A 27,930-nucleotide genomic window follows, 5' to 3' on the forward strand; every position below is an offset into this window, starting at 1 on the left:
TATGGGAGGAGAAGCCATATACACATTAAAGAATTCGCTCACAATATAAGACAATATATAATTAAATATCAAATCAGTGATAGAAACAATACAGGACAATACAGTGAACAGGGGGAGAGACCACTTGGGCTGGAGTGGTCAGGACAGATCTGCTACCGACTTGAGCTCTTGGGTAGAACCTGAAGATGCAAGAGGGGAAAAGAATACAAAACTAAGTTAGGAAAAAGTACCGCAAAGTCAGGGAGGAGGGAACAGTGAGACATGTCTGGGCATCATTGAATAGAGTAGCCTGGACAGCAAGTAGTGAGAGAGAAGGCTGGAGAGAGGAGGTGAGGCCTCTTTGAGGCAGGCCTTGAAAGACAGGGCAAATAATGTGGAGTTTACCTTGAAGACCACTGGTTTTCAAAGTGTAGCCTGTGGAACAACTGGGGTGATATTAATATGGAGGTTTCCAGATTCCATACCAGACCTACTAAATCTGAATATCTGGTGGATGTGGCCCAGGAATCTGCATTTTAAAACAAGCTCTCCCTGCCGCCAGGTCATCCTGATCAACATTCAAGTTTGAGAACCATTGCTATAGGCCGAGGTTTAGCAAACCAAGTGGCTACATAGTAAATATTTTAGGCTTTGAAAACTACATGTTTTTTTTTTTTTTTTTTTTTTTTTTTCGCAGTACGCGGGCCTCTCACTGTTGTGGCCTCTCCCGTTGCAGAGCACAGGCTCCGGACGCGCAGGCTCAGCGGCCATGGCTCACGGGCCCAGCCGCTCCGCGGCATGTGGGATCTTCCCAGACCAGGGCACAAACCCGTGTCCCCTGCATCGGCAGGCGGACTCTCAACCACTGCGCCACCAGGGAAGCCCAACTACATGGTTTTTATTGCGTTTTTTTCTGCTCTACAACCTTGTAAAATGTAAAAAACCATTCTTAGCTCTTTGGTCATACAAAAACAAGCCACTGGCCAAATGTTACCCTTGTTATAGGCAATAAGAGCCTCTGAAGGGTTTTGAGCAAGGCTGGATTTCGCATTGGCTGAGTATTCAGATATTCATTGGACATGGTTCTCAAAGTAGTGTGTTGGTTGTTTTAACCCTTCTCACTTCTCTCCATTACCTTTAATTTTCTGTCACCATTCCATGGAAGCGTCCATCTAGCTGAACTCCCTGGGAGGTCTCCCCCACAATTTCTTCCTTTTTCTGTTTTGGCAGCAGAGCTGACCCTAGCTTCCATCACATACTATTCTTTTCATCTCTTACGCCTTGGTTTTGTTAGTTTGTCTCAAAAGATCCCTGGAAACAGGGAAGCAGGAATCACTGATGCGGGGGCAGGGAGGGAATATCCTTAACTAATTTGACTGGATAAATGTCCTAGATCGACGGAAATATGTGTCATACACAGGCTATAGTAAAGAAACAGAATGAGGGTAACTGTCACTGCAGCTCTACGTTCTAGATGAAAAGTACACAGGAGGGCTGAATACATCCTTTTAGTGAAGTCTTCTAAGAGAGGATTAATGGGGTTAAGGCAAATTGTTAAGAGTCTGCTGCTATTAAAAGTTAGAGAAGGTGCCCTGAGTTTGTGCAGGACTAAATATTTTAGCAATACAAAGCAAGTAGCACAGATTCTGATCACTGCATGAGCTGGTATCCCTATTGGTGAAAAATTCAGAATGTTAGTCTACCATGCACCTCTTCTATTTTAAGAGAAGCATCAGGACTCTCAGCTCTGACTGCAGATTTCATTTAGAACCTATGGAAGTGGCCTGAGGGAGGTTACTAAGCACTGGAGTAAACACTAGGAAATCTTACCCTGATTTCCACTTCTTAAAGTTCTCTACTGGAGAGCTTTGCTACTGGAGGAGAGGGGAGGAGAAATTACAAGAATCTGGTATTTTAAAGCAGCTTGGTCAGCACAGGAGGCATTGCATCCGTTAAAAGAATCTTTACCTACTTGAGGATTCTGGATTAGGAAAATTTCAATTGCAAGAGGCATTTCTCCTGTTACCAGTTGCCTAGAAGCAGCTTTACTGATAAAAAACCTGCAGTCCTAGCAGCGAAGCACCTTTGAAAGTGAAGGGCTTACCATCTCCGTGGTGCAGATCCAAATCCACATAGAGAATACGGTCAAATTTCCGTCGTAATCGTAATATTCCCAGGACAGCATCATTGAGATAACAAAAACCAGATGCTTCATCTCTGCAAGAAAACAAGTCGCTACAGCCAACAGCCACAAGCAATCCAAGGGAGTCTTTATAGCCAAGGATCTAACCCTTGAGATCTATTCCCTTACAGTTTCCCCTTCTTTTAAGAAAAACAAAAATCTACCTAAGAACATTATATGGTAAATGGCCCAGAATGATCAGGGAATGAAGTGTTTTGGTAAAGTAAATATTCAGGTTGATTGGTAATATTTTCTATTCGGGATCCCTGATTTTCAAAGATTTAAAATATCATAACTATATCGAACAAAACAGAACCTTTCTCTAACGATTCAGAAATCATTTTTAAAAACTGTAGTATCCTGGGGTCATCATGATGAACACTGATGACTACTTACAGGAGTTTAAGAAAGCTAGAATCTAGAAAGGGCTTTAAAGACTATCTTGCTCAGCCATATGTAGAAGATGTTGGTGACTTGATTTCTCCATACAGACCCTATGACATAACTTAGAAATTTTTTTTTTGACTAAATCTTGGCACTTGTTGCTCATAAAAGCTGAGTGTAGAATGTACAAATGCATGACCTTCTGGGCAGTGCAGTGTGGTTGCCTTTCCGTATATGTAATTATTACAATGGTGATTGAAGCAGCCTCTTCTAAAGTTATTTTGTCTCCTTCACTAAAGTTGTCTTCACTGACTTCACTGGTATCCTTTACCGTTTTTGCTATCAGTGATACTGTGTCACTTTACACTCTTGTCAACATTAACCTAGTCTTTTATTGCGCTTCCATTAAGCCTTGTTGAGTAGATGTAAAAGAACATTATCATCAAACGTGTTATAATTTGTTTTTAAGCCCTCATCCTAAATGCTTCAGGTTCTTTTGCTTCCACAGACACTTTGAACATTCAGCCCATTTTTTCCTACATTCTCCCTGATATTTTATTTGAAACAGAATTCTAGGCATGAGCATCATTTAAAATGGCATCTTTGTTACTATGAGATTGCAAGGTCTTTTTATTGCCTACACAATGCATAAACTCCTTCATGAAATCTCTTCCATAATATTTCATATTCTGAACAATGCCCTGGTTCACAGGCTGAGTCAATGAGACAGGTACACCAGACAGCAGGAAGTTGGTAAAAATACCAGTAGACACAGACTTTGCTCATGAAGGTGAACTCAGTGATCAACTAAGCAAAAGAATAGGTTGGCATTATGTATGCAAGCAGAAAGAAACCAGTTAGAGAAAAAGGTCTGTCCAGCCCTGAATTCTCTGTAAACAAGAGTTAAATATGTAACTTTAAAAGTTCTTAGATTCTTATTTCCAATTATGAAAAGCTTAAAATTTATATATCTACTTACTATCTTAGCACATCAAAAAAGAGATAATGTCTTTCTACTGAAGTCAATAACTTTTGGGTAGTTGGGATGGAACACTGTTAGGCAAAAAGAGGAGGGCATTGGGGAAGAGGAGGAATACAAATCAATATAAGACATACTTCCTTCCCTCAGAGAGCCTACAATTAAGTTAGGGAACCAAGTCATAAGCACAGAAAAACAAAAGCAAAAAACAAACAAAAAAGGCAAGCAAAAATAGTATGGCATACAAAAGAGAATACAGAGAAATTCCATAGACAAAATTGACAAAGCAGAGTCATGTCACTGACAGTATTGAACTCTGAGCCCCACGCTTCTAGAAATCAGCATTGGTAGCAAACTCCTCACCCTTTTGTGTTCTGAGAAACAGTTAACTGCAAAAGACCACATTGCCCTGGCATATTCCAGAAAGAACTATTTTCAGGGGGGACCTTCAAGATGGCAGAGGAATAAGATGTGGAGATCACTTTCCTCCCCACAAATACATCAAAAATACATCTACATGTGGAACAACTCCGACAGAACACTTACTGAATGCTGGCAGAAGACCTCAGACTGCCCAAAAGGCAAGAAACTCCCCATGTACCTGGGTAGGGCAAAAGAAAAAAGAGAGACAAAAGAATAGGGATGGGACCTGCATCAGTGGGAGGGAGCTGTGAAGGAGGAAATGTTTCCACACATTAGGGAGACCCTTCACTGGAGGAGACAGGGGGTAGGCGGCAGGGGGGAAGCTTCAGAGCCACGGAGGAGAGAGCAACAGGGGTGCAGAGGGCAAAGTGGAGAGATTCCCGCACAGAGGATCGGTGCCGACCAGCACTCACCAGCCTGAGAGGCTTGTCTGCTCACTGCTGTGGCGGGTGGGGGTTGGGAGCTGAGGCTCAGCCTTCAGAGTTCAGATCCCAGGGAGAGGACTGGGGTTTGCTGCATGAACACAGCCTGAAGGGGGCTAGTGCACCACAGATAGCTGGGAGGGAGTCCGGGGAAAAAGTCTGGACCTGCCTAAGAGGCAAGAGACCACTGTTTCAGGGTGTGTGAGGAGAAGGGATTCCTTTCCTGTCTGCCCACAGAAGGCAGAGCACCGCTTAAACGAGCTCCAGTGATGGGTGTGAGCCACGGCTATCAGCTGGGACCCCAGAGACGGGCATGAAATGCTAATGCTGCTGCTGCAGCCACCAAGAATCCTGTGTGCAAGCACAGGTCACTACCCACAACACTGCCGCTGCCCCGCAAGCCTGTGCAGCCCACCAATGCCAGGGTCCCATGATCCAAGGACAACTTCCCCGGGACAACACATGGCACACCTCAGGCAGCTGCAACGTCATGCTGGCCTCTGCCACCGCAGGCTCGGCCGGCATTCCAATTATAACTATCATTCCAATTATAACTATCCTACCCCTCCCTCCCCCCGGCCTGAATGAACAAGAGCCCCCTAATCAGCCACTGCGTTAACCCCATCCTGTCTGGGTGGGAACAGATGCCTGAGGGCGGCCTACATGCAGAGATGGGGCCAAAACCAAAGCTGAACCCCAGGAGCTGTGTGAACAAAGAAGAGAAATGGAAATTTCTCTGTGCAGCCTCAGGAGCAGTGGATTAAATCCCCACAATCAACTTGATTTACCGTGCATCTGTCGAATACCTGAATTGACAACGAATCATCCCAAAATTGAGGCGGTGGACTTTGGGAGAAACTGTAGACTTGGGGTTTGCTGTCTGTGACTGATTTGTTTCTGATTTTTATGTTGATCTTAGTTTAGTTTTTAGCACTTGTTATTATTGGTGGATTTCTTTATTGGTTTGGTTGCTCTCTTCTTTTTTATTATTATTATAATTTTTATTTAAATAATTTAAAAAATTTATCATTATTATTTTTTCTTTCTTTTTTTCTCTCTTTTCTTCTGAGTCATGTGGCTGATAGGGTCCTGGTACTCTGGCCTGGTGTCAGACCTGAGCCTCTGAGGTGGGAGAGCTGAGTTCAGGACACTGGACCACCAGAGACCTCCTGGGTGCATGTAATATCAATTGGTGAGAGCTCTTACAGAGATCTCCATCTCAGTGCTAAGACCCAGCACCACCCAACGGCCAGCAAGCTCCAGTGCTGGATGCCCCACTCCAAACAACTAGCAAGACAGGAACACAACCCCACCCATTAGCAGAGAGGCTGCCTAAAATCATAATAAGTTCACAGACAACCCAAAACACACCACCGGACATGTCCCTGCCCACCAGTAAGACAAGATCCAGCCCCACCCACCAGAACAAAGGCACCAGTAGCCTCTACCAGGAAACCTACACTAGCCACTGAACAAACCTCACCCACTGTGGGCAGACACCAAAAACAACGGGAACTACAAACTTGCAGCCTACGAAAAGGAGACCACAAACACAGTAAGTTAAACAAAATAAGAAGACAGAGAAATATGCAGCAGATGAAGGAGCAAGGTAAAAACCCACCAGACCAAACAAATGAAAAGGAAATAGGCAGTCTACCTGAAAAAGAATTCAGAGTAATGATAGTAAAGATGATCCAAAATCTTGGAAATAGAATGCAGAAAATATAAGAAACGTTTAACAAGGACCTAGAAGAACTAAAGAGCAAACAAACAATGGTGAACAACACAATAAATGAAACTTAAAATTCTCTAGCAGGAATCAATAGCAGAAAAACTGAGGTAGAAGAGTGGATAAGTGACCTGGACGATAAAATAGTGGAAATAACTACTGCAGAACAGAATAAAGAAAAAAGAACGAAAAGAATTGAAGACAGTCTCAGAGAACTCTGGAACAACATTAAACGCACCAACATTCGAATTATAGGGGTCCCAGAAGAAGAGAAAAAGAAAGGGTCTGAGAAAATATTTGAAGAGATTATAGTTGAAAATTTCCCTAACGTGGGAAAGGAAATAGTCAATCAAGCCCAGGAAGCACAGAGAGTCCCATACAGGATAAATCCAAGGAGAAATGCACCAAGACACATATTAATCAAACTATCAAAAATTAAATACAAAGAAAAAATATTATCAAAGCAGCAAGGGAAAAGCAACATATAACATAAAAGTGAACCCCTATAAGGTCAACAGCGGATCTCTCAGCAGAAACTCTGCAAGCCAGAAGGGACTGGCAGGACATATTTAAAGTGATGAAGGAGAAAAACCTACAACCAAGATTACTCTACCCAGCAAAGATCTCATTCAGATTTGCTGGAGAAATTAAAATCTTCACAGACAAGCAAAAGCTAAGAGAATTCAGCACCACCAAACCAGCTTTATAACAAATGCTAAAGGAACTTCTCTAGGCAGGAAACACGAGAGAAGGAAAAGACCTACAATAACAAACCCAAAGCAATTAAGAAAATGGTAATAGGAGCATACGTATCAATAATTACCTTAAAGGTAAGTGGACTAAATGCTCCAACCAAAAGACACAGACTGGCTGAATGGATACAAAAACAGGACCCATATATATGCTGTCTACAAGAGACCCATTGCAGACCTAGGGACACACACAGACTGAAAGTGAGGGGATGGAAAAACATATTCCATGAAAATGAAAGCAAAAGAAAGCTGGAGTAGCAATTCTCATATCAGAAAAAATAGACTTTAAAATAAAGACTATTACAAGAGACAGAGAAGGACACTACATAAAGATCAAGGGATCAATCCAAAAAGAAGATATAAGAACTGTAAATATTTATGCACCCAACATAGGAGCACCTCATACATACGGCAAATGCTAACAGCCATAAAAGGGGAAATAACGGTAACAAAATCATAGTAGGGGACTTCAACACCCCACTTTCACCAATGGACAGATCATCCAAAATGAAAATAAATACGGAAACACAGGCATTAAGTGACACATTAAACAAGATGGACTTAACTGATATTTATACGACATTCCATCCCAAAACAACAGAATACACATTCTTCTCAAGTGCTCATGAAACATTCTCCAGGATAGATCATATCTTGGCTCACAAATCAAGCCTTGGTAAATTTAAGAAAATTGAAATCGTATCAAGTATCTATTCTGACCACAACGCTATGAGACTAGATATCAATTACAGGAAAAAAAACGTAAAAAATACAAACACAGGGAGGCTAAACCGTACGTTACTAAATAACCAAGAGATCACTGAAGAAATCAAAGAGGATATTAAAAAATACCTAGAAACAAATGACAATGAAAACACGATGACCCAAAACCTAGGGGATGCAGCAAAAGCAGTTCTAAGAGGGAAGCTTATAGTAATACACTCTTACCTCAAGAAACAAGAAATATCTCAAATAAACAACCTAACCTTACACCTAAATCAATTAGACAAATAAGAACAAAAAAGCCCCAAAGTTAGCAGAAGGAAAGAAATCATAAAGATCAGATCATAAATAAATGAAAAAGAAATTAAGGAAACAATAGCAAAGATCAATAAAACTATAAGATGGCTCTTTGAGAAGATAAACAAAATTGATAAACCATTAGTCAGCCTCATCAAGAAAAAAAGGGAGAAGACTCAAATCAATAGAATTAGGAATGAAAAAGGAGAAGTAACAAGTGACACTGCAGAAATACAAAGGATCATGAGAGACTACTACAAGCAACTCTATGCCAATAAAATGGACAACCTGGAAGAAAAGGACAAATTCTTAGAAAAGCACAACCTTCCGAGACTGAACCAGGAAGAAGAAGAAAATATAAACAGACCAATCACAAGCACTGAAATTGAAACTGTGATTAAAAATCTCCCAACAAACAAAAGCCCAGGACCAGATGGCTTCACAGGCGACTTCCATCAAGCATTTAGAGAAGAGCTATAAATTATCTTTCTCAAACTCTTCCAAAATACAGCAGAGGAAGGAACACTCCCAAACTCACTCTACGAGGCCACCATCACCCTGATACCAAAAGCAGAGAAAGATGTCAAAAAAAGAAAACTACAGGCCAATATCACTGATTAACAGAGATGCAAAAATCCTCAACAAAATACTAGCAAACAGAATCCAACAGCACATTAAAAGGATCATACACCATGATCAAGTGGGGTTTATCCCAGGAATGCAAGGATTCTTCAATATAGGCAAATCAATCAATCTGATACACCATATTAAAAAACAGAAGGATAAAAACCATATGATGATCTCAAGAGATGCAGAAAAAGCTTTAGACAAAATTCAACACCAATTTATGATAGAAACCCTCCAGAAAGTAGGCATAGAGGGAACCTACCTCAACATAATAAAGGCCATATATGACAACCCCACAGCCAACATCATTCTCAATGCTGAAAAACTGAAACCATTTCCTCTAAGATCAAGAACAAGACAAGGTTGCCCATTCTCACCCTATTATTCAACATAGTCTTGGACGACTTAGCCACAGCAATCAGAGAATGAAAAGAAATGAAAGGAAATCAAATTGGCAAAGAAGAAGTAAAACTGTCACTGTTTGCAGATGCCATGATACTGTACATAGAGAATCCTAAAGATACTACTGGAAGAACTATTAGAGCTAATCAATGAATTTGATAAAGCAGCAGGATACAAAATTAATGCACAGGAACCTCTTGCATTTGTACACAATAATGATGACAAATCTGAATGCAAAATTAAGGAAACACTCCCATTTTACCACTGCAACAAAAAGAATAAAATACCTGGCATAAAACTACCTAAGGAGACAAAAGACCTGTATGCAGAAAACTGTGAGACACTGATGAAAGAAGTTAAAGACGATAGAAACAGATGTAGAGATATACCATGTTCTTGGATTGGAACAATCAACACTGTGTAAATGACTGTACTACCCCAAGCAATCTACAGATTCAATGCAACCCCTATCAAACTACCAGTGGCATCTTTCACAGAACTAGAACAAAAAATTTCACAATTTGTATGGAAACACAAGAGACCCCGAATAGCCAAAGCAATCTTGAGAACGAAAAACAGAGCTGGAGGAATCAGGCTCCTGGACTTCACACTATATTACAAACCTACAGTAGGCAAAACAGTACGGTACTGGCACAGAAACAGAAATATAGTGGAACAGGATAGAAAGCCCAGAGATAAACCCATGCACATATGGTCACCTTATTTTTGATAAAGGAGGCCAGAATATACAATGGAGAAAAGACAGCCTCTTCAATAAGTGGTGCTGGGAAAACTGGACAGCTACATGTAAAAGAATGAAATTAGAACACTCCCTAACACCATACACAAATATAAACTCAAAATGGATTAAAGACCTAAATGTAAGGCCGGACACTATAAAACTCTTAGAGGAAAACATAGGCACAACACTCTATGACATAAATCACAGGAAGATCCTTTTTGACCTACCTCCTAGGGAAATGGAAATAAAAACAAAAATAAACAAATGGGACATAATGAAACTTAAAAGCTTTTAGGCAGCAAAGGAAACCATAAAGATGACGAAAAGACAACCCTCAAAATGGGAGAGGATAGTTGCAAATGAAGCAACTGACAAAGGATTAATCTCCAAAATATACAAGCAGATCATGCACCTCAATATCAAAACAATGAACAATCCAATCGAAAAATGGGCAGAAGACCCAAATAGACATTTCTCCAAAGAAGATACACAGATTGTCAACAAACACATGAAAGGATGCTCAAGATCACTAATCATTAGAGAACTGCAAATCAAAACTACAATGAGGTATCACCTCACACCAGTCAGAATGGCTATCATTGAAAAAATCTACAAACTATAAATGCTGGAGAGGGTGTGGAGCAAAGGGAACCCTCCTGTACTGTCGGTGGGAATGTAAATTGATACAGCCACTATGGAGAACAGTATGGAGGTTCCTTAAAAAATTAAAAATTGAACTGTCATACAACACAGCAATCCCACTCCTGGGCATATACCCTGAGAAACCACAATTCAGAAAGAGTCATGTACCACAGTGTTCATTGCAGCACTATTTACAGTAGCCAGGACATTGAAGCAACCTAAGTGTCCATCAACAGATCAATAGATAAAGAAGATGTGGCACATATATACAATGGAATATTACTCAGCCATTATAAAGAAACGAAATTGAGTTATTTGTAGTGGGGTGGATGGACCTAGAGTCTGTCATACAGAGTGAAGTATGTCAGAAGGAGAAAAACAAATACCATATGCTAACACATATATATGGAATCTAAAAAAGAAAAAAAAATGGTTCTGATGAACCCAGTGGCAGGACAGGAATAAAGACACAGACAAAGAGAATGGACTTGAAGACACGGGGAGGGGGAAGGGTAAGCTGGGACGAAGTGAGAGAGTGGCATGGACTTATATACATTACCAAATGTAAAATAGATAGGTAGTAGATAACAGCTGCTTGCACAGGGAGAAGAGCTGAGTGCTTTGCGACCACCTAGAGGGGTGGGATAGGGAGGGTGGGAGGGAGATGCAAGAGGGAGGAGATATGGGGACATATGCATACATATAGCTGATTCACTTTGTTATACAGCAGAAACTAACACAACATTGTAAAGCAATTACAGTCCAATAAAGATGTTTAAAAAAAAAGGGAACCATTTTCATGTTTCCCCATGACGCCCATTAGAGTCACAGATGACTCTCTTGTTTACCTGACTCTACAAAACTCCTGGCCCCCCTTTCTTTTCTTTGAGATGTTCCTTATTGATGAACGTTTCCCCTATGACAATAGACTGAATAATAATAATGATGATGACGTCTGTAATTCAGAAAGGCTTTGTCAGTGTGTAATATTCTCCTAATATTTTCTTAAAAGAGCTCTATTTTCATTGGTTTATAGAAATAAGTAAGTGCTTAGATAAATAGAATATTCCTAAAATTCCCAGAAAATAAGGAAATTGAACTTTCAAGACCTTTAATGTGCTAAAAAATAATTCTTATGAAAACAAGCTCAAATGTTTTAAGAATTTAAGTTTGTATAATTTATGTAAATCTTTGGGAAACAAGACTAATTTAATAATTTTGGTTTACTAAAATCAGCTCTGTTTTTTTTTTATCAGTGTTAAGTATAATATACTTGAAGATTTTTATTGTACTTGGGTATATTCTTCCTAAATTTGTACAGGTTTACCGATTGAATGAGCTAATATTACTTCTACTAAATGTTTGAGATTATGACAAATGTAAATTTGTTAACCAAATTGAGTCATTATCCCGACAAACTTTATTTCAACAGTAATTATGTTTTGTAGTACGTCAGCTTGAAGATAATTTATAAGATCTTTAGGTAAAATAAAATTTAAAAAAAGATCTTTAGGTAACTGAAGACTTTGGGCTGATACTAAATTGAGTTACTTAATGGGTATTCATCATTAGGTACCTCGATCATTTCTAGGTAAGAGAATGCATTAATTACTAAGCATAATTTTAGGGTTTATATACTTTTTTTTTTTTTTTTTTTTTTTTTTTGCGGTATGCGGGCCTCTCACTGTTGTGGCCTCCCCCGCTGCGGAGCACAGGCTCCGGACGCGCAGGCCCAGCGGCCATGGCTCACGGGCCCAGCCGCTCCGCGGCATATGGGATCCTCCCAGACCGGGGCACGAACCCGTATCCCCTGCATCGGCAGGCGGACTCTCAACCACTGCGCCACCAGGGAGGCCCGGGTTTATATACTTTTGCTTCTTATTTTTACACGCTACAGAGAGGCTATATGTATTTGGGTCTGTTAATGAACATGTTCTTTTTTGCCAGTTTGAGAAGTTGTACTATAAGGGATGTGTATGGATATAGAAAGTTTTTTTTTTTTTTGAAAATCAAACTGCCAAGATTTATTTAATTGTTTCTTTCACAGAAAATACAAGTATGTAATGTAGATACTGACGTGTAAAATAAAGTACAAGGATCAGGAAGACAAATGAAGTGAACATTACTCCTGCTTCAACACTGAACTGCTACCTGATTTCACTTGCAGCATGAATCACATGGTTATATACATTATATATTGGAAAAATTAAAGGCAATATTCATTTAGATTTACCAAAACACCAGAGAGCCTCTGAAATCCAAAGGGGATTTTATTTGTTGGGGTCAAAGTTAGCTAAGGTTTGATGGGCTTATTTACAAGATTTCCAAAAAGAATTTTAGTATCAAATATTACAGCGATGCAAAACTAGATTTTGATTTTCTCTCTGCTAAAATGACAAATTTTTTGGATTGACTTCCTTCTTTTAATAACAGGTTGTAAAGGTTTTGTTTTTTTGTCTAAGTAATCTTCCTCGATAACAAAGATTCTGTGTCTTATCAGAATAGCCTTCTATGGTTTATGTTGTCTTTATTACGTCCTTGATTATTTAAGAAAGCAAAGTCTTCTCACTTACGAGAGATGAGATTCTTTATAATCATATTACCTCCTATGCTCACTTCTAAAATCTTTTATTGTCATTGAGAACCAAGTATTGTTTTTCAGTAATCCATTATCCTATGTTAATCAAGTCCAGAGGCCCTCTGTGGAATCACAAAGAATTTGTTCTTTTACTTTAGAAAATAATAGGTGCTAGAAATATTTAGGTTTATTTGATACATTACTATTGATGACATGCATGAGAAGAGTTGCCAAACCAGAAGAGATGCTTAGCCTTTCATAAGTTAAATTGGTATAGGCAAAATGTTATTAATATAAATATGTGAGGAATTGTATGCTGTATAGGAAGTTCCTAGAGATTCATTAATGCCCTCACTGGCCATTATATGTTTTATTTGTCAGAGTCCCTGTGCCTGAGCCCTCCAGGATTTGGAAACTCTTACCTTATTTTTATTTTCACAGCAATATAATTACCTGCATAGGTTCAATGAGAATCTGTCTGTCCTACTTGTTATCAGGACATGACTGGAAGCATTGGTTATGTAACCAGGGCCTTGCCTGGAATGTCATATTTGTGAAAGACGCTTGTTGAACCGGATTTAATCTGACACTTTAAATGAACTAAGGTTGACTTTATTGAGCCAACACATACAAAACTCTCTTGGGAAATCTAGCCTGGTACCTGGCTTATAGGGTTCCCAGCCTTACAAGTGAGTAAGGAAGGTTACTTCCTGGCAGGCTCTGGAACCTTAGAATATTTGTGGGAACGTAAGAAGAGAGAAATTCTTCCAAATTTATAGGTACTGCAGGTAAACTCTTTTCAGTTTGGCTTCCTAGCCTTAATAGGCTTTTAAATTTTCAAAATGAGATTTCTTATGAAAAATTCCAACAAAGCAAGCTTAAGGTGTATATGGTAAATTACCATTTTTGCTGCACCTATATAAGTGATCAGACTAAATCTAATAAGGCCTAATTTTTATTTTAAATATTTTTTTAATTGAGGCAAAAGTCACATAATATAAAAATAACAGCTTTAAAGCATACAATTCAGTGGCATTTAGTACATTGCTAACATTGTACAATCTCCACCTCAATCTACTCCCAAAACATTTTCACACCTCAGAAAGAAAACCCTGCACTAATCAAACAGTTGTTCCCCAATTCTTCCCTCCCCCTAGTCCCTGACAACCACCAATCTGCATTCTGTCTCTACAGATTTACCTATTCTGGATATTACATATAAGTGGCATCAAAGAATAATATGTGATCTTCTGTCTGCTTTTTTTTTTAACATCTTTATTGGAGTATAATTGCTTTACAATGGTGTGTTAGTTTCTGCTTTATAACAAAGTGAATCAGCTATACATATACATATATCCCCATATCTCCTCCCTCTTGTGTCTCCCTCCCACCCTCGCTATCCCACCCCTCTAGGTGGTCACAAAGCACCGGGCTGATTTCCCTGTGCTACGTGGCTGCTTCCCACTAGCTATCTGTTTTACATTTGGTAGTGTGTATATGTCCATGCCACTCTCTCACTTCGTCCCAGCTTCCCCTTCCCCTTCCCCGTGTCCTCAAGTCCATTCTCTACATCTGCGTCTTTATTCCTGTCCTGCCCCTAGGTTCTTCAGAACCATTTTTTTTTCTTTTTTTTAGAAAATAAGATGACCATATGCACATGGGTTTATCTCTGGGCTTTCTATCCTGTTCCACTGATCTATACTTCTGCTTTTGTGCCAGTACCATACTATCTTGATTACTGTAGGTTTGGAGTATAGTGTGAAGTCTGGGAGCCTGATTCCTCCAGTTCTGTTTTTCTTTCTCAAGTTTGCTTTGGCTATTCCAGGTCTTTTGTGTTTCCATACAAATTGTGAAATTTTTTGTTCTAGTTCTGTGAAAAATGCCATTGGTAGTTTGATAGGGATTGCACTGAGTTTGTAGATTGCTTTGAGTAGTACAGTCATTTTCACAATGTTGATTCTTCCAATCCAAGAACATGGTATATCTCTCCATCTGTTTGTATCATGTTTAATTTCTTTCATCAGTGTCTTATATTTTTTTGCACACAGGTCTTTTGTCTCCTTAGGTAGGTTTATTCCTAGGTATTTTATTCTTTTTGTTGCAATGGTAAATGGGAGTGTTTCCTTAATTTCTCTTTCAGGTTGTCTGCTTTTTTTACTTAGCATGTGTTTGAGGTTCATCCATGTCATAGCAATCATCAGTACTTCACTCCTTTTTATGAGTAATATTCCATTGTATGCATATACCACTTTTGTTTATACATTCATCTGTTGATGGAAATTTGGGTTGTTTCCACCATTTGACTATTGTGAATATTGCTGCTTTGAACATTTGTGTACAAGTATTTTTCTGAGTACCTGTTTTTAATCCTTTTGTACACATACATAGGAGTGGAATTGCTAGGACATATGGTAATTCTATGTTTAACTTTTGAGGAATAACCAAGCCGTTTTCTACAGGGGCTGCATTTTATATTCTAACTAGCAATGCATAAGGGTTTTAATTTCTCCACATCCTCACCAGTACTTGTTATTTTCTGTTGTTGCTGTTTTTTTTTTTAATGTAGCCATCCTAGTGGGCATGAAGTGGTGTCTCACTGTGGATTTGATTTACATTTCCCTGATGACTGATGATGTCAAACATTGTTTTGTGTGCTTATTAGCCGTTTGATGTCTTCTTTGCAGACATGTCTATTCAAGTCCTTTGCCAATTTTTACAGTGGGTTGTTTGTCTTTTTGTTGTTGAGTTGTATGAGTTCTTTATATCCTGGATACCAGACTCTCATCAGATATATGATTTGTAAATATTTTCCTTCATTCTGTAGTTTGTCTTTTTACTTTCTTGATGATGTCCTTTGAGGCACAAAAGTTTTAAATTTTTACCACGTCCAATTAATCTATTTTTTTCTTTTGTTGCTTGTGGGATCAGTCTTATTTTGAGTTTAAGAATAATCTTTCTTTGAGATTATCTTTGATCAAAAGAAGGTGACTGTATAGAGAAATTTTTTGTTTCATAGGAAAACTCTGCCTCATCTATAGCACAACATACCAGGGTATCAGAATCTAGTTATTGTCTTTGAACAATTTTGCGTCTCTTTATAAACTGTAGGCTGATGAGTACGCAAACTTTGTCTTCTGTGGTACAGATATAATCGACTTCCATCCCTGTGTGGAAAAACCAGTTTTGGTACTTATTTGGAAATTGGACTGGACCCTATAACCCTGCCCAAATTGTTGATGCTTACCAACTTTTCAATTTTTCCAGTTTTCTTCAATATCTGGCTAATATCCTCAAAACTAACTTTTCCAAATTTTCTTCCTGCTGCCTAACTTGGAGACACCAAGAACTAAAACCTGACTGCCCAAATCCCTATTGGGACCCTATGTTTCCTTATAGCTTGCTCTCTTCTCTGGGATATGAAGCAGCCCTGCAAACTAAAGCCCCATGACTTGATATAAACCTGGAAGAACTCATCACTGCAGCAGACCATGCATGACTGGAATTCTTGAACAAGCTGCTGGACCACTAAGGAAGTCTGGAGAAATGTTCAGGTCATACACATCCTTATATGAGAGGTAACCTAGACTTTGGACATTGTCACCAAGAGCACTTATATCCTAGTTCCATAAATGGTGCTGCAAAATGCATTTTCCTCCACTTAAGTCTTAGAATCCACTTGACTGGTTACCTTCATGGTCCAATTCTTGGCTCCTTACTATAATATAATCTCTTTCATTACTATTTCTTGTTTTTCAGTTTATTCTTCCCCCTTTTAAGATGCCTGATCTCCAAGACCATAAAACAACTGATTTTTGCCACGACCTCTCAACAGATGGTTTTATAGGAATAACACCAAGAGTCCTCACGAGACTATTTCTTAGACGCTTGTTCACCCTACTCAGGTGGCTTATGATTGCCTCTGAATTATTTGGTGATGGATGATGTTTATCTTAAACAAAAGGAGGAAATTACAATGTTGAAGTTTATCTGAGTCCTGTTCTCCCCAGAAAGCAGTGATGGTTAAGAACCCCCACCCCTACTCTTGTTTTCCAGGAAAAGGCTAACTGCAAGGGACCATCCTACCCTGGCCTATTATTCTGAGATAAGACCTGTCTCCATCCTTCCTAATGATTCCTATAAGACTTGCAGATGACTCCCTTATTTACCTGCCTCTATAAAACCCCAGGCCCCCTTCCTTACTCATTAATCAATGTGCTCCCTCTTCCAATAGCTGGATAAAATCACTTCCTCAAGTACCTTTTGTCTTTCACGTCACCAACACAAATGTATTCAGAGGATAGACCAGGTTCAACAAACACATTTCTGAAAACTTTGAGAAATGTGTCTGCAGCTTTGTGGTGAGGCGATTTTTTTCTCTTTACCAGAAACATCTAGCTTCTTATTGCCCTGGTGAACTGTAAACCACAAAGTCAATCTTTAAGAAAAAGCACAGGGGGCTTCCCTGGTGGCGCAGTGGTTAAGAATCCGCCTGCCAATGCAGGGGACACGGGTTTGAGCCCTGGTCCAGGAAGATCCCACATGCCGCAGAGCAACTAAGCTCGTGTGCCACAACTACTGAGCCCACGTGCCGCAACTACTGAAGCCCATGCGCCTAGAGCCCGTGCTCTGCAACAAGAGAAGCCACTGAAACGAGAAGCCCGTGCACCGCAACGAAGAGTAGCCCCTGCTCGCCACAACCAGAGAAAGCCCGCGCGCAGCAACAAAGACCCAACTCAGCCAAAATAAATAAATAAATTAATTTATTTAAAAAAAAAAAAGAAAGAAAAAGCACAGGGCTCAGTCAACTGCATTTGCTAATATGCATTTGCTGTTTTCATGTCCATGAGGCCAGAAATCAGGGATTCTTTGATCATGACATCAATATATTTATGTAAAACATCAGGTGGCTACCTCACCCGGGCAGAGCCAGATACCTGCACTATTCAAAACAGCTTAATTGTTACTGGCAAAGATTTTGCAACAGTCATCTCCCAGTCCTGGTATCAAAAGTCAGCAATATAGATTTTCAGTGTTTCCTTATTTGAACCTTCCTAAGACTTGCTCAGATATCTATTTTCTCATTTAGTGTTAGCATAACTCTTAAAATTCTTTCCCTTCATTATAGCTATTTTGGAACCCGCTGGTAGTATAGTTTGACTTTTCTCTCTTGTTGGCATATAATAAAAATAATAGCCAACATTTACTGAGCGCTTACCCTGTGCCAGGAACTATACTAGGTGCTTTCATTATGTTAACTCAATCAATTTTCTCAATAACCTTGTGAGGTAGGTACTATTATTATTTCCATTTTACAAATGAGGAAACTAAAATACAGAGAGATTAAGTAACTTGTCCGAGGTCATACGGTTAGGAAGCGGCTGATCTTGAATTTGAATTTAGGCAGCCTTGGGCTCCTCAGCCCACAAGCTTAATCAGTTTGCTAAACAGTTTTGATATCATTCTATCAACATCTATTGCTTATCCTCTTTCTCGTAATTTCCTCTACTTCTCCTTCATGTCTATTCCCCTTTCACCATTTCAAATTTTTTTATATCTTTACTAGGGTATAATTGCTTTACAATGTTGTGTTAGTTTCTGCTGTAAAATAAAGTGAATCAGCTGTATGTATACATCTATCCCCATATCCCCTCCCTCTTGTGTCTCCCTCCCACCCTCCCTATCCCACCCCTCTAGGTCGTCACAAAGCATAGAGCTGATCTCCATGTGCTATGCAGCAGCTTCCCGCTAGACAATCATTTTACATTTGGTAGTGTATATATGTCAATGCTACTCTCTCACTTCGTCCCAACTTCCCCTTCGCCGCCTGTATCCTCAAGTCCATTCTCTACGTCTGCATCTTTATTCCTGTCCTGCCACTAGGTTCATCTGTTTTTTTTTTTTTAGATTCCATATATGTGTGTTAGTATACAGTATTTGTTTTTCTCTTTCTGACTTAGTTCACTCAGTATGACAGACTCTAGGTCCATCCACCTCATTACAAATAACTCAATTTCGTTTCTTTTTATGGCTGAGTAATATTCCATTGTATATATGTGCCACATCTTCTTTATCCATTCATCTGTTGATGGACATTCAGGTTGCTTCCATGTCCTTACCATTTCAATTTTGTAACGTTGGTGAAATGAGTCTATTTTGTCAGTTTTCTCCTACCTCTTTACTTGTCTTTCCTAATTTACCACTTCACTACTTTTTCTGGTGGCTTCTATCCCCTTTGCCATTTTCTGATTTGGATTTAAGAACTTTTTGGTTAAAAAATGAACCATAGGGCTTCCCTGGTTGGCGCAGTGGTTGAGAGTCCGCCTGCCGATGCAGGGGACACAGGTTTGTGCCCCGGCCCGGGAAGATCCCACATGCTGCGGAGCGGCTGGGCCCGTGAGCCATGGCCGCTGAGCCTGTGCGTCCGGAGCCTGTGCTCCTCAACGGGAGAGGCCACAACAGTGAGAGGCCCGCGTACCGCAAAAACAAAAAAAAAAACAACAAAAAAAACCCATGACAGATCCTTCTAGGAGCAACTTTTCTCTCCAGATGTTTCCTACAATAACTCAGCAAACTTTAATCATTTCAACTTTCAGGTTATTTGGAGTTGGGATAAATGAATTTTTAAACACCACCCCCCCTAAAAGGCAAATAAATGACCCAGGGTCAAATTTGCACAAATTGACTTTGCGGTGGTCCTTTCCTCTATAAACCCAATTTAGCTACTAAGCTAGCAACTTTGGATTTAGAATTTATACAGGAATATGTGTGAAAAAGGATTAGGTCAAGAAGGCCCTACTTGTTAACAGAAACAAATCCATTAACTGTGTGACAAAACCGAAAATGTTATCCAGGAAATAAATGTGACAGCAACATAATTCTACACAGTTCTCACTCTCTACACACCATTTGGCATGATAAGCAGTCACTACTGAAGACAAATGAAGGCTTGGGAGAGTAGAAATAGGTAATATTTGTCTGAAACCGAATCAAGAAAACTGAATATGAATTCATTATGTTGAAAAGTGCCAGAAGGCCACTTTTAGAATCCACAGACCATATTTCCCTTTGGATAATTATACAGTCCAAGGTAAACTAACAGAAAAAGGGCAAAGCAGTTCGATTAACCACCAAGAATCTTAGGTAGTTTATAAACAGAACCTAACATTTGCACTACAGAAGAATCAAAGTGGTGAGTGGGTCCCTGAAAATTGCTGTAAGATTAACTCAGCTAGGGAATAAATTGAATAGACAGGTCACGATGAACTAAATTCACTTGTTGTTTCCTTTGGACATACAAGGTCTCATTTCTCTGGATCTAAGCTTCTTTAGCACATTTTTCTCAGATGACACAGGTGGAATTTTCCTGCTCTAAGATACGTTTTTATTCAGTAAAGTATAGATTAGCAAATCAAAGTCTTCACTTGGCTAGTGAATTTTTCTTTCATATAGTTTGCTTTTAGGGAAGGAAGTAAATGAGAAGAAGCCAAACAAGTTTCCAAAAGCAATTTCCCAGCGTGTACCCCAGGTTCAGCCCAGATTTCGTCAATATCTGCTACCTCCAATGATCTTAGCCAATTAGAATCTAGGGCATAGAAACACCGGGTTAACTCTAAGTGATAGCAGTAAGATTCAACCAGCTCCAGTCTACTGTGCTTACTAAGGCAGAAATATATAGATAAAGTTTTTAAAGAGGTTAAAGAATATGTATAAAACAACAAAAAAAGTGTGGTGTAACTGTTTCCTGAACCAGAAAATTTAATTAACCAGAATATTCCCTCCCTGAGCATTCTGGTTAATCAAAAACATCACTTTTTACTTTAAACTCTCATTTAATGAACTTAAAAACCTCAATGGTTTAGACATCAATACTGGGTTGAGGAATTAAATGTGCTCTCTTCCTCCACAAGAAAAATAACATTTTAGGTATAATTGATGGAAATCGTGCCTGTTCAACCTTTTCTAGTTAAATAGAAAAAACACAAAAGCACTGGCAAAGCAGCTGGCCCACGCTTAATATATATGTATTTGTATTTCTGCACCTGGTCCTGGCACACAAGACGAGTATCTTAAGAGCCAAAGAATTTATGTGCTTGCATCCCCAGCCTACGTAATAGACCCCATTAAATTGGCTGGAGTTTATATTAGGTGTGGATAGGAGGAAATGCCATTGTGTTCAGTGAACTGATCACAACCTCTGTCGAACCAGGAGAGAGAGGAGGGTGCTTGCTTTAAAATTGCAGGGAATGCTTTCAGGCTCTCTGGCTTCTGCTGATGCAAATCTAGGGTAATTTTTGACATACAAGAAAAAATATGGATGTTCCTCAAATATCCTTTTGGCCATCGGATGAAGCCCCTGCACAAAATTTGACCATGTATTACCGACACTGTTTAAAACTTGGATTAAAAACATCTAGAGTGTTGTCATGTTATGTCTACGTTAATTATAAATACCCGAAAGAAAGGATATAAAATTCTGAGCATTCTTTTTTTTTTTTTTTTGCGGTACATGGGCCTCTCACTGTTGTGGCCTCTCCTGTTGCGGAGCACAGGCTCTGGACGCACAGGCTCAGTGGCCATGAATCACGGGCCCAGCCGCTCCGTGGCATGTGGGATCCTCCCGGACCGGGACACGAACCAGTGTCCCCTGCATTGGCAGGCGGACTCTCAACCACTGCGCCATCAGCAAAGACCCTGAGCATTCTTTTTACACCTTTTCTGCAAAGGACTAGTTAAATTCTGAAATATTATTCACAATTATTATATACATATATTCCACTCAACATCTTTCACTTGTAGATTGTGACTTCCTAGTGAAATGGTAATTATTTCTATTTCATACAAAGTGAACTTTCATGATTTATGTCTTATATTTAATAAAGAGCTGTCATGCCCAAGGCAGGAAGTAAACGGCCTTCCTGGCACACATAGGCCCGGTTGAACAAGGCTTGGAATCTTTGTGGTCATCCCTAGAGAAAGAGCCCTGAAATATAACATCACTACTGGTTCCCACTACTCCTGTGTCCTTCCTCGGATGCCTCAGTCTCAGGTAGTTCACATAAGACGGGACACTGTATGGGATCAAACTGCAGGTAGGTGCTGGGGACTCATTCTGTGCTCTGTCTCTGTACGAGGGGTTGTAGACGATGCAAGATATCATGGACCCTGCCCTTGAAGAGCTTATGACTGAGTTGAATGGAGTTGTAAGAAAAGACTAATACACATATTAAAAAAATACGTAAGATATGCATGCATGAGTAAGTGTTAAAGTATATGGTGTAGACTATGCTTGTCTCGACTTCCAACTGCTTAGCCTTAACCTGGAAGCTTTCTTCTAAGAGGCTCAGGGGACTTATGATCTCATTTACTCTCATCAGCTCCACGTGAAGTTGGAAAAAATGGCTAGTCCTCTTTCACAGTTGAGAAACAAAAATGATTTACATCCTAGGGTACTTAAGGAATTGGCTGCATGCTCCAGAGCCTCTAGCAGTGCTGTATTCCTCCCACAGTTCCCTCCTCTGTTCCACCTTTTACACTGCTCATTACAGCGTCCTAAAGCATGATTTTGACAATATCAGTACCCTGCTTAAAAACACCTCAATGAGGCCCTGTGCCCACAGGAAAAAAAGATAATTTCTTTAGCATAGGACACAAGGCCCTTTATAATTTTGTCCCTGCCTGTTTCTCAGGCCTCATCTCATCATCCCCCTCAAGTATCCAACACTTAACTGCATCAGACTTTCCCCCTATCTTAAACATAATATATTCTGCAAGTGTCTGGGGGCTTTGCATATATGTCGTCTTGGACATAGAATGACTTCCATCTCCTCTGCCTAACAACCTCCTACTCATCCTTTAAGATCTAGCTGTGAAGATGTCCCGAAGTTCCACCTTCTTTTCCCAGGCAGAGAAAGTTGATTCCTATTTTTGTGTTCTAGTAGCTTCTTCAAACCTCTACCATAGTGCTTAGCAAACCGGCTTGCAACGGTTACTTCCTGTACCTGCCTCCTCTATTACACTATAAACTCTTTGCGAGCAAGGACTGTACCTTATTCATCTTTATACTGTCAGTACCTAGCACAGTACTTGGCACATGATAGGCACCGGAGAAAGCTTTTTTTTTTTTTAATTTTAAAGAATTGATAGGAATGGTGAAATGTCTAAAAAATGGAGAAAAAGATTCGTATTATTTACCTTGAATAAAAAGAAAAATAACCTTCGGATTATACATTTACAAATTCCAACATGACAAACTAGAAAAACATGTGAACAGATCACTAAAAGATAGACTAGTCAGTACCCAAATCAGGAAACTTTAAGGGCCTATGACTCATCACTCAACATCCCTCTTAAAACATACAAACAAATAAACAAAGCATGGGTTTTCATAGAGGCTGGTCCTAGATGTAGAGACATGTCATTAGCTTTTTTTTTTTAAAATGTGTGATAGAATAGGGAGCTTTGCATTAAATATGTCCCAAAATAAAGTTAGATGTGGCAGTGTTGTTTGACAGACACACTTAAAATTGAAATGACTTGAATCAAATGGCAAAGTGGGTGGATATCACTAGGGTGAAATGAAATATTGAAGGTAATTCACTAATGTGAAACAAAGAGGGTGGAAGATATGCTGGAAGGTCATTTTTGAAGCGGTTCTGAGTATTGCAGCATAGCTGTAGGCCGCTGGTAGACTGAATCTGGGAAATAAATGGCTTCTTCAACTCATGGCTACTCCCTCAAACCAATGGTCAGGCTTTAAATGTAGAAAGAACCATTTGGGGTACATTTGTCTTTGTAGTGACAAGCACATGCATAAGTGGTGATTGCTGTCAGTAGCATCATCTTTAAATATTGAAGACAGAGATGTGGAAACAGCATGAAGGAATATCAAGATGGCGAGTTCCTAGTCAGTGTGCATGTTTGGGCAGAGGTCGGCTCAGTAGTTTTTAAACGTTTCTTAAGCAGCAGAATGTTTTTTTCAAATGAAATTTTATGTGGAATCCCAACATATAAAACAAACAAAATCAGCACTGCTCTGGTTAAAGTGTGAGTAGGGGATGGACATTTGGGGGTCCAGAACCCTATACGTTTAGCAGTCCCTCTACTTCCTGTAGCTGCTACTGAAGCACCTTTAAGGAATTCCTGGGATAGATGCTGTGGAAAAGGTTTCTATGTGGAAAGAGAGGTTAGAATAGGTGACTTCTAGTTCTTTCTGACTCTGAAAGTCTACAATGTGATAGTTTTCCTTATTTGTAATAACCTATAAGGAAAAAGAATCTGAAAAAAATTATATATATAGGTATATGTATAATTGCATTACTTTGCCGTACACCTGAAACTAACCCATTGTAAATCAACTATACTTCAATAAAAATAAATTAAAAAAATTTTAAATGATAATCCTCTTTCTAATATTCAAGATCAGTCAGGAAATCAGGATTTTATCCCACTTACAAAAAAAGTCCAGTAGAGGGAAACACAAATAACTAAGGGTTTGAGCAATAATACTGTTTTCCAGAACTGTATCTCTTTTTTAATTTTATTTTTTTCATTAAGACAGTTTTTGTAGTACTTTAAGATTCACAGCAAAATTAAGGAGAGAGTACAAAGATTTTCCCCACGGCCCTTGCCCTCACACACGCATAGCCCTACCCCTATCAACATCTCCCACCAGAGTGGTGTGTTTGTTACAACTGATGAACCCACATAGACACATCATAATTACCCAAAGTCCACAGTTTACGTTAAGGTTCATTCTTGATGTACACACTGTGGATTTGGACAAATGTAGAATACTAAGCATTCATCATTATGGTATCATACAGAATATTTTCATTGCTCTAAACATCTTGAGGAATAATCTTAATGAGGGATTACTTACTGGGCACAAGTCACAAATGAGGCTTCTCCCTTCCTTCCTCTCTCAACACACACATTTGTATTGAACACTCACTCTGTTCTAAACTCTGAGAATAATGATGAACAGATAATACAGATAACAGCTTATTCTCAAGGATCTTGCGGTGTCTGGGGGGTAGGGGGTGTGGAGGCAGGTGGAAAAATACAAAAACAAACAAGAAAACAATATATTGTGACAAGCGATATTACAAAAATAACACAGTAATGTGATAGAGAGTAATGGAGTCTGGGTGGGGGGCTACTTCATATAGGTTGGTCAGGAAAGCTTCTCTGAATGGGTGATGTTTAAACAGAGACCTGAAAAGTGAAAAGAAACTCACCCATACTGAGATGGAGAAGTCTTCCAGGCAGAGAGAACAGCACTGCAAAAGCTCTGAGGCAGGAAAGAACTCCCTTGGCCTATTTGAGCAGAAAGGCCAGTGTGGCTGGAACACAGTTAATCAGGGAGAGTGGTACAAGGTGAGTTCTGATGGGACCAAATCACAGGGGCCATCACACAGAGTTTGGACTTTATTCTCAATGAGATGAGAAGCCATTGGAGGGTTTTGAGCAGAGGAGGTATAGCATCTGATTTGAACTCTTTTTTCTTCTATGAAGAGATATTGTATAAGTGATCATTAGCACAAGGCCGAATGGGCGAAATTTGGTAAGACATGATGAAATTCAGAAGAATTGTTGCCAAGAAAGGTTGAAGAGTTTTATTTAATGGCACAAAGTGAATTTCTTGGAATGATTTACCCAAGAAAGATGACTTCTTTAGCCTTCTTATAGCTGGCAGCTTTGACAGTTTATCCTTGGTGTCACAGTCACTGGGGGAGCTAAGGCTCATGTTTACGTCTTCTGACTCTTAATGTTCTTTTCACTAAATTAATTGCTTCTAATTGCTTACAGCAAAGCAGTGAAAGAAGGCAAAAGGCAGAAATACAGTATTTCCTTCCCTAAGGGCTCCTGGAAATTCAATTTTTCTCTGTAAGAACCTACCTGAGCACGCACTTAGGAATTAGTTTATCCTGGTAAACCACCTTAGCCAGTTTCCTTCTAGCATCTGAACTTCAAATCCCAACCTTAAACCAGTCTGACCACTTGAATGTTTATTCTGCTCCCAAAGCGAGGATGGTCAAGTGCTGTTGGAATAAACCGTGTAACTGCAGATATACACCATTACACATTTATGGTTCCCAGTCACAGGTGGGCCTTCAAGGCTGCTCAGTCATCGTTGACTTCTAATTGTCTCTTTCTCACTCCTTACAATGGATACTACAAACTCACTAAGTCCCAAGAATCCCTGCTCAGAAGTCCATCACATTCACAATAAAATCCAAAGTCCTACTGTGGTGTCCACAAGGTCTTGCATGATGGAGCCCCTGTCAACTTCTCTGTCCTCTCCTGACACTGTCCCCACTACTCTCTTTGCTCTAGCCACAATGGCCTTGTTATTCATAAGAAACATCAAATGGATAACAGTGTGCATGGTTATGTGCAGTTATATGGTTTGCTTTTGAGGACCTGCCAAACTGTTTTCCAAATTGGCTGCACCATTTTACATTCCCACCAGCAATGTATGAGGGTTCTCATTTCTACCTGTCCTCACTTGCATTTGCTTTATCTATCCTTTTGACTTTAGCCATCCTAGTGGGTGTGAAGTGGTATCTCATTGTGGTTTTGGTTTGCAACTCTCTAATGAGCAATGATGTTTTTAATGTGATTTTTTGGCTATTTGTATATCCTCTTTAGATAAACATATTTAAATCCTTCGCCCATATTTGAATTGGGTTGTCCTTTTATTACTGAGCTACGAGAGTTCTTTATAAATTCTTTTTTTTTTTTTTTTTTGTGGTACGCGGGCCTCTCACTGTTGCGGCCTCTCCCGTTGCAGAGCACAGGCTCCGGACGCGCAGGCTCAGCGGCCATGGCTCACGGGCCCAGCCACTCCGCGGCATGTGGGATCTTCCCGGACCGGGGCACGAACCCGTGTCCCCTGCATCGGCAGGCGGACTCTCAACCACTGCACCACCAGGGAAGCCCGAGTTCTTTATAAATTCTGAATGCAAACCTCTGATCAGATATATGATTTGCAAATGTTTTCTCCCATTCTATTGGTTGTCTTTTCACTTTCTTGATGGTGTTCTTTGAAGTCACAAATAATTTTGATGAAGTCCATCCAATTTATTTACTTTTTCTTTGGTTGCTTGTGCTCTTGGTGATGTATCTAAGAAGGTTTTGCCTAACCCAAGGTTATGAAGATTTACTCCTGTGCTTTCTTGTAAGAGTTTTATAGTTTAGTTTTTAGATCTATAATCTATTTTGAGTTAATTTTTATGTATAGTATGAAGCAGAGGTCCAAATTCATTCTTTTGCATGTGGATCCAGTTGTCCCAGCACCATTTGCTGAAAAAACTGCTCTTTCCCTATTGAATTGTCTTAGTATCTTTGTCAAAAATCAATTGACCATAAATGTGAGGGTTTATTTCTGAACTCTCAATTCTATTCCATTGATCAATATGCCTATTCTATGCCAGTATCACACTGTCTTGATTACAGTGTGAATCCTCCAACTTTGTTCTTTTTCAAGATTTGGCTATTTTAGGTCTCTTGCATTTCCACAAGAATTTTAGGATCAGCTTGTCAATTTCTACAAAAAGCCAGCTGGGATTTTGGCAGAGATTGTGTTGAATCTGTTGATCAACTTGGGAGTATTGTCATCCTAACAATATTAAGTTTTCTGATCAATGAACATGGAATCTCACTATACATTATTTATATGATTCACAGTTATAAGGAACTAATGTATAATAGTTTTAAGTTGTGAGATCAAATGCATACAAGGTATATCGAGGTATTTTATCAAGGTATAATTTAGATACCATAAAATTCACCCATATTAAGTATACAATGCAATGATTTTTAATAAATTTACTGAGTTGGGCAACCATTACCATAATCCACTTTTAGAACATTTTCATCCCTCCAATAAGACTCCTCATGCCTATTTACAGCTGATCCCTGTTTCTACCCCCAGACCCAGTCAAGCACTAATCTACTTTCTGTCTCTATAGATTTGCCTTTCTGGACATTTTACATAAATGGAAGCATACATACGTGGTCTTTTCTATCTGGCTTCTTTTACTTAGCATAATGTTTTTTTTTAATTAA

The 27,930-nt window shown here is 39.4% G+C and overlaps 1 protein-coding gene across 1 annotated transcript in view; it reads right to left on the bottom strand.

The window, feature by feature from the left end:
- HDAC8 (histone deacetylase 8) overlaps positions 1–27,930 on the bottom strand; it is a 239,943-nt gene that overhangs the window by 168,922 nt on the left and 43,091 nt on the right. The window contains exon 5 of the mRNA XM_082609097.1: positions 2,084–2,196. Within this exon, the coding sequence (XP_082465223.1) occupies positions 2,084–2,196 (113 nt within the window). The remainder of the gene's footprint in view (positions 1–2,083; positions 2,197–27,930) is intronic.

This window comes from Mesoplodon mirus, assembly GCF_964341445.2.
Source record: "Mesoplodon mirus genome assembly, chromosome: X".
NCBI classification, from domain to species: Eukaryota; Metazoa; Chordata; class Mammalia; order Artiodactyla; family Ziphiidae; genus Mesoplodon; species Mesoplodon mirus.